General features: G+C 35.6%; 1 protein-coding gene across 1 annotated transcript; it reads right to left on the minus strand.

Moving 5' to 3' along the window:
* Positions 1–4,735: 4,735 nt before the first annotated feature.
* LOC134280448 (integumentary mucin A.1-like) lies at positions 4,736–5,728 on the minus strand. The gene has a single exon (XM_062762860.1). It carries the CDS (start codon positions 5,726–5,728, stop codon positions 4,736–4,738), a length of 993 nt encoding a protein of 330 aa, XP_062618844.1.
* Positions 5,729–7,941: the final 2,213 nt, after the last annotated feature.

Here is a 7,941-nt window from a genome sequence, read left to right on the forward strand (position 1 = left end):
CTTTAATTAAAATGTGTATTCAAAGTTTATCATTAACGTTAATCGTATCATATAAAAAAAATTAAAGGTATCCAGACATTTTGAGGACAATGCATTTTTTTCATTATTTTGATTTTAAGTTCTATTTACATGTGAGACTTTACAGCACATTTTTTAAAACTTCATATCATGCTAAAACATTTGTATCTAAAGCTAGCTGCAGAACTGTAGCTCTCTGCTTGAGAAAATTCGGACAGAAAAAGCAGATAGCTAAAAGATGCAAGCGTTATAAAAACCTTCGATTTACGCTGACGATTTTTGTTGATACTTTAGGTATTATTTCATGTAGATTTCTCTGGCGTTTAGAATGGTATCATATATAATTAATCATATTTAACTCTTATTTTTCATACTTTATTTACCTTTTCACGGTCCGAAAAAGTCCTGTATAATAGTTTTGTAAAGTCGGTTTAAAAAGAGTGAAAGGCAAGTAAATTTTCAGGAATTGGTGTTACATACATGTATATGATTAATTTTAAATACTATTTTTTAAAGCTAGGGAAAATATAAAATACAAGAAATAATACCCGAAGAGAGCGACTAAAAACTTCGGCGTAAATCGAAGGTTTTTACAATGCTTGGATCTGTAGCTCCGAATTTTCTCAAGCAGAGAGCTACAGTTCTGCAGCTAATCTAAATCTAGATTAAAGATATTTGATGTCTATAACAAGGGCCAACGGGCCTTATAGGTCTGAGTATCACGTAGCAACTTTCCAACAATTGAATTTGGTTCGTTTTTAAACCAGAGGCCATGAAATTCACAATTTCGATAGAGGCACTATTCTTTATCATTACTATACTCTTAGTATGCTTACTTTGGCTTATTAATACCCAGAGGTAGATCAGAGTAACAAAGAGAAAAATGCATTTCCACTTTAAAACCAACTGTGCACCCCATCCCACAGGATCGACTGACCCTGGGGCCACATATTTCACAATTTTGTAGATTTTATCTTTAATTTTATTCATCATAAATAGTTAATACCAAAGAGCAGATTTCAGGGCATTAATATATAACCATAATATGTACCCCCCCCCCCCCCCAGTTCCCCTGCCCTGAAATTAACCATTTTGGAAGTGGCATCTTTCTATGTACAGAGATCATTGGCATAATACCCAGGACCAAAGGAAACGATTTTCAAGATTTCATGCATTTTCACCATATAATCAATAGAGCCCCACCCCAACACCGGAACCCCTGACACAGGGGCCCTAAAATTCACAAATTTGGAAGAGGCATCCTTCCTCATCATAACTATGTAATAGTTCATTATTTGTATAATACCTAGAAGCAGATGAGAAGATTTTTAAAAAAATTATGCATTTTCACTATATAGTTATTATCAATAGAGCTCCGCCCTAACACCAGAACCTTTTACCCAGGGACCATGAAATTCACAATTTTGGAAGAAGCAGCCTTATTCAACATAACTACATGTATGTACTTTGTTAATCTAATAAATACCAAGCCTCACCCTTACACCAGAGCCCCCGACCCTGGGGCCATGAAATTCACAATTTTAGACGAAATTCTTGTTCATTATAACTAGAAACATCTTCGCTAGCCAAGGGTTTTCGGTCCGCACCGCTCCCCGTAAACCCTTGGCCGATATGCACTGTAAAACGCCGGTCACACATAGCGCCATCTGTAAATCTCCTGAAAGAACGATAATTCTGGTTGTAGCAAACAGCCAATGAAATGATTGCTTTTAAGTATGTTTCGGTAGAAAATTATTACACAATATGGCGACTTCCATTGAAACAACATTTGGAATACAAAAATTAATTCTTTCCAATGCTGTAACGGACAGACGTGGTGTGTTCATAGGAACAAAAACGGGTTTACACATGCATTAGAATTTCCTCGAAAACTTCTCAAAAAATCTAGGCCGTAAATTGAAAACAGTTTTTTCATTGGTCCACGGTCGGCTACAACTCTCCCATGAAAATTGTCCGGCGTTTTACAATGCATATCGGCCAAGGGTTTATGGGGAGAGTTGTGGACCGAAAACTCTTGGCTAGCGAAGATGAACTAGGAACATAGTTCATTGGTTTAATACCCAGGAGCAGAGGAGACAATTTAAAGAATTTATGCATTTTACTATATGATCAATAGAGCCCCGTCCTAACACCAAAACCCCCACTCCTGGGGCCATGAAAATCACAATTTAAGAGAAGACATTCTTGCTCATCATGATTATGTACTTGGTTAGTTTAATAAATACCCAGGAGCAGAGAAGATTTTTAAAAAAACATCATGCATTTTCACTATATAATCTATATAGCCCCGCCCTAGCACTAGAACCCCTGACCCTGGGGCCATGAATTTCACAATATGGTAGAGCACTCAATGCCGATTACAATCATGCCAACAGTTTGACTGCTTGATGACTAGGAGTAGATGAGAAGATTTTTAAAGATTGCATTTATTTTAGTGGTTTTGGCCCCACCCCTCAGGACCCAGGGGGGCAGGGACCATGGAATTCACAATTTTGTTCCCCTACACCCCATGAATGCTTTATGCTAAAATTAGTTGAAATTGGTTGAGCGTTTGCAGAGAAGAAGCTGAAAATGTTCAAATGTTAACGCACGACGACGGACGAACACAGATAGCAACAGGTCAATGCATTTATTTTTGTACTTCATGAGGGTACAAATGTACAATTTTTAAAAGACAGTCTCTAAGACTTCAAAGAGTATTCAGAAATACTGAGATGCTTAAAATGAAAATTTCTGCTTAAAAAGAGTTCTTGAGACTTTTAAAATTTAATGATATCCTTCCTAGCTGAGGATCGGATATCCTCAATACATGTATTTGATTGCCAATGTTGAAACTTTTATTGATAAAGTAAACAGTGAACAAACACTTTATCTTTCTTTATCCGGATTATCTTCTTTTTTAAGGGTTTATGAAAAAATGTGATTATTACTCGCCTTAGAATTAGGAACGACCCACGCTCCAGAAATTTGATAGATTTTTCTGTTTCTGATATTTGAATAAAAGATTTGTGAGAAAATCAATACATTATTTTAATTACAAGAAAAAAAGAATGAATTCAGATTGACAAGATTTATAAACACAAGTAATATGCTCAAGACAACTAACAGAAATTCCAATAATACTAATTGTTTTTGTTGCAGCTATAAATATTAACCGTATTAGTATACAATGTAATGCTAGTATACAAGTCTAAGAATCAAAAGTCAGATGGTCTTGCCAAATCCCGATGGTCTGCGCCAAACTCCGATGGTTTCCTGTCGGCATGGATGCCAAAATCCAATTGTCACGCCAAAGTCCGATGCATATCATATGGATTGTTTCCAATGAGACGCGATGCGCTAAAGTGCGATGATATGACACGCTAAGGTCCAATATTTACATTTGCTGTGTTTTTCTTCTAAGCTAACTGTATTGAATACCATTTTCGTGTGTACTCGCGCGTAGAATTATACACGGAGAAACGTGTGCTAATGTGACATATTTGATTGACATATATATATATGCAAATATTGTGTATTGTTTAATATTTACATTTGCAAATGTTTTTCTTTATATAACACTACTGAAAGGAATGCATATCTATAACTGTATAAATACAGGTACGAGGTCAAGAGGTCAAAGATGTGCGTATGGATAATCGTTTGACGTAATTTCTCAGTGACGTCATAAAGGGTCGACGCGCGTTCAGTGGATTACATACTTGCCGTTGAGTTTGAAAAATAATGCATTCTCACACGCTAAAAGTCACAGTCAGGCAAATATAAAGTATGAATAAGTCACAAATGTAAATATAAGTAATAAGGTATCATTTTAAAACATCTATCGGGCTATAAATACGGGTTGGTACGAGATTAAATTCATCATAAAGCCCTTCGGGCTTTATGGAATTTAATCTCGTGACCAACCCGTATTTATATCCCAATAGATGTTTAAAAATGATACCTTATTTCTTAAGAGACGTCACCGTATGCTGGAAAAGGGCTTCAAATTTTGATCTCTACTCGGCACTCAGGGTAATTGAGCAGTGAGGGTTCTTTATCGTGCCACGCCTACCGTGATACGGGACCTACGTTTTTAAGGTCATATCCGAAAGACACGTGACTTTCACTTCTAATGCCGAGCACTTGGTGAAGGAACAGTCACTACTTATGTTTACGTCTTAGGTTTGATGCGGCGACGAGAATTGAAAGTACCAAAACTGTACTCAATTTTTGAATTTCTCGCTGCCCTTTGTCCGTTTTTGAAGCCTCATTGTGACGTCACGTTAAAGTGAGTTTCTCTGTGTATATTTCTATGCATGAGCATACACGAAAATGGTCTTCAAATCAATTTCCACACTTAGTATAAGTATAAAAAAAAACTGCGGATGTAAATTTACCTCAATAACTCACACATGCATTTTATTCTTTAGCTGATTGCTTGCACCTTCCAGAGATATAAGGAATAGTCCTTGCAGATCACCCGACTGACTGGGTTAGACCTTGCTTGACACTTTACGATTAGTTCTCATGCACTAGGCGAGTTGATTCGGGTTAGTCTCGCACCCACCCATTATATCTAGGTTATCGTTGTTACATTGCAGTTAAGTGCAGTTTTTACTATGACGTCATAAACATTAATTGTTTTCCTGACACATCGGACTTTGGCGTGCCAAACCATCGGGGTCGGACTATTGCGTCCTATATTCATTTTGTATCACCAGTAATAATAAAATAAAGGCTTGCGATTTTTTGCATTGAATGCTATAGCATAACTTCTTGAATTGTATACATTTCTCTTATCATTCTTGTTGCAAGTCTCATCCCTTTTATATTTCTTTTGAGGTTCACGTTTTAATTTGTTTTTTCTATGTATAATATACACAAGTAAAACACATATGCCTATTGTAACTAAAATGAGGAAAGACACCCCTGTTGTCATTGCAGCAAACGTAGTTGGAGTAAACCCCAGTCTGTCTAAGTAACTGAGATCCGTGGTAGTTACTACAGTTGTTGTCGATTGTTTAGGTGTAGTTGTGCTTTCTATTACTAAGGTTGATGAATGCGGTTGAGATGAAGTTATATCCTCTGTTGTTGATAAAGATACTTGTTGCGTTGAAGTTGTTGGAGAGTCTACAGTTGATAAATGCTGAGTGGAAGATGTACTATCTTGTGTTGTTGAAGGTGGCTGTTGCATTGAAGGTGTGGTTTCGATTGTCGTTGAAGACAGTTCTTGCGTTAGAACTGTGCTATCCAGTGTCTTCGAAGATGCTTGTTGCGTTAATGTTGTGCTCTCGATTGTTTCTACAGTTGATAAATGCTGAGTGGGAGATGTACTATCTTGTGTTGTTGAAGGTGGCTGTTGCATTGAAGTTGTGGTTTCGATAGTCGTTGAAGAAAGTTCTTGCGTTAGAACTGTGCTATTCAATGTCGTCGAAGGTGCTTGTTGCGTTAATGATGTGCTCTCGATTGTTTCTACAGTTGATAAATGCTGAGTGGAAGATGTACTATCTTGTGTTGTTGAAGGTGGCTGTTGCATTGAAGTTGTGGTTTCGATAGTCGTTGAAGAAAGTTCTTGCGTTAGAACTGTGCTATTCAATGTCGTCGAAGGTGCTTGTTGCGTTAATTTTGTGCTCTCGATTGTTTCTACAGTTGATAAATGCTGAGTGGAAGATGTACTATCTTGTGTTGTTGAAGGTGGCTGTTGCATTGAAGTTGTGGTTTCGATCGCCGTTGAAGACAGTTCCTGCGTTAAAACTGTGCTATCCAATGTTGTCGAGGATGCCTGTTGTGTTAATGTTGTGCTTTCGATTGTTTCTACTGAGAAAAATTGAAAAAGTAATCTGGATTTTTTTTAAATTCACAGATGTATTCTTAACTGTACAATAAAAATGATTACTCTTTCCTTTAAAAAAAAATACCATTTTAAAAGAAATTATCATGAAACTGAATCAACTGATTAAGTGATCGTGCTTTTCATTGAACTATGTAGTAACTCTGGTTTATGCTATGTTTAATTTTTTTATTTTCTATAATAATTATTCTTTATTACCATTAAGGTTATAGAACACTCAATTACAAGAAATTTTTACCATTGTGTAAGCAAAGAAGACCATAACTTGATGTTTTAATCTGTTTAAAAATTTCTTGTATTAATTGATTTATGATTTGATGTTAAAGAATCTTAGAACAAGGTGTTTTTGTGAAACACTGATTGTAAACCCATTGAAAGCTTTTGTAACAGTGAATACCAATAAGAAGTATGAAAGCCCTAGCACCACTGTTTCAATAGTTATGGCCAAGGTCAAAATCCAAGATAAAGGGGTCAAGTTTGATGGTACCCGAAGAAAGGTCTTGTCAAAAGGAATACACAATCATGTGAAATATGAAAGTTATGGGCAAGGTTAAAGTTATTGAGGATAGACAGACGGACAGGTCAAAAACAATAAACCCCCGAATCTTCGATTACAGGAGCATAAAACTGTATTCAGATTTATTTTAATCAAATTAATTTATTTCTTAATACAAATCCTTATCCACTGCAGATTTTGAAAAAGATGTTGATTTTTTTTCCAATTACATGTAATCATACCAAGTCTTATTACTTTGTGATACATTGTTTTAACCAAAAACTTCATATATTGGCGAGAAATATCTTAATGAAAAAAATATTTAGTTAACATAAAATTTGAGTTTTAGTAACTTTCATAAGACTTACTTTTTAAAATGGCTTTTTATCAATAATAAAGTAATGAAATACAAGTGAAGTAGCTCACATACCCTACGCTCCCCCAAAACTCAAAGTGCCGAAATTCCCAGAAAAAAATAAAGGGAATCGGAATTTCTTGATGCACATGTACATATTGTGTTCTAAATGTCTGCAAAGTTTGACAAAATTTCTGTGCAGCGGTTTATTAGGAGTTGTGCTGACAAACTGTTCATCTCCATATTCAAAATATGGCCAAAAATCTTAGTGGAAAAGTGCCGAAATTCCCAGATTAATAAAGGCATCGGAATTCCGTGGTAATATGCACATCTACAAATTGTGTCCTAAATATCTGCAAAGTTTGACCAAATTCTGTGCAGCGGTTTATGAGGAGTTGTGCTGACAAACTGGTAATCCCTATATTAAAGGTATGGCCAAAAATCTAAGTTGAAAAGTGCGGAAATTCCCGGAAAAATAAAAGATTGGAATTTCCTGCAAATATGCATATCTACACATTGTGTTCTAAATGTCTGCGAAGTTTGACCAAATTTTGTGCAGCAGTTTATGAGGAGTTGCGCTGACAAACTGTTCATCTTCATATTCAAGGGTTGGCCAACAATCTGAGTTGAAAAGTGCGGAAATTCTCGAGAAAAATAAAGGAATTGGAATTCCCTCGTAATATGCACATCTACACATTATGTCCTTAATATCTGCAAAGGTAGACCAAATTCTGTGCAGCGGTTTATGAGGAGTTGCGCTGACAAAAAAAGGACTGACCGACTGACTGAAAGACGGGTAAAAACATTATACCTATCACAACTTGTAACGTGGGTTATAGTTACTTGAGATATTTAGTTCCTGTTTAAACAAACACTTTATGGACTCTGTTTTGTAATACTTTTTATGCGTTATGTCTTTTTCCCAATTCAATTATGTTTACATTATTACTATTTCTGATCAAATTTTTGAAGTAATCTTTATTATTTTAATGTCTATACTCCCATTTCAGATTCTCAGTTATATGATAATTATTGTATATCTTTATATTTATTTTAATCAAGCGCTTTAGAGTAATTTTAATCATATTTAGCGCTATACAAATTAAATAATGATAATAATAATTTGTACAAAGTTTAATTTTCAACTCCCCCCCCCCCCACATACATACATGCGCGTGTGTGTGTGTGTGTGTGTGTGTGTGTGTGTGTGTGTGTGTG

The sequence above is a fragment of the Saccostrea cucullata genome, unplaced genomic scaffold (genome assembly GCF_032062105.1).
Source record: "Saccostrea cucullata isolate Sc308-1 unplaced genomic scaffold, CSIRO_AGI_Scuc_v1 ctg5749, whole genome shotgun sequence".
In the NCBI taxonomy this organism is placed as follows: domain Eukaryota; kingdom Metazoa; phylum Mollusca; class Bivalvia; order Ostreida; family Ostreidae; genus Saccostrea; species Saccostrea cuccullata.

Bases quoted from the DNA above. Each gene is read 5' to 3' on its own strand.
- LOC134280448 (XM_062762860.1), bottom strand. From the start codon at position 5,728: ATGCAACAGCCACCTTCAACAACACAAGATAGTACATCTTCCACTCAG.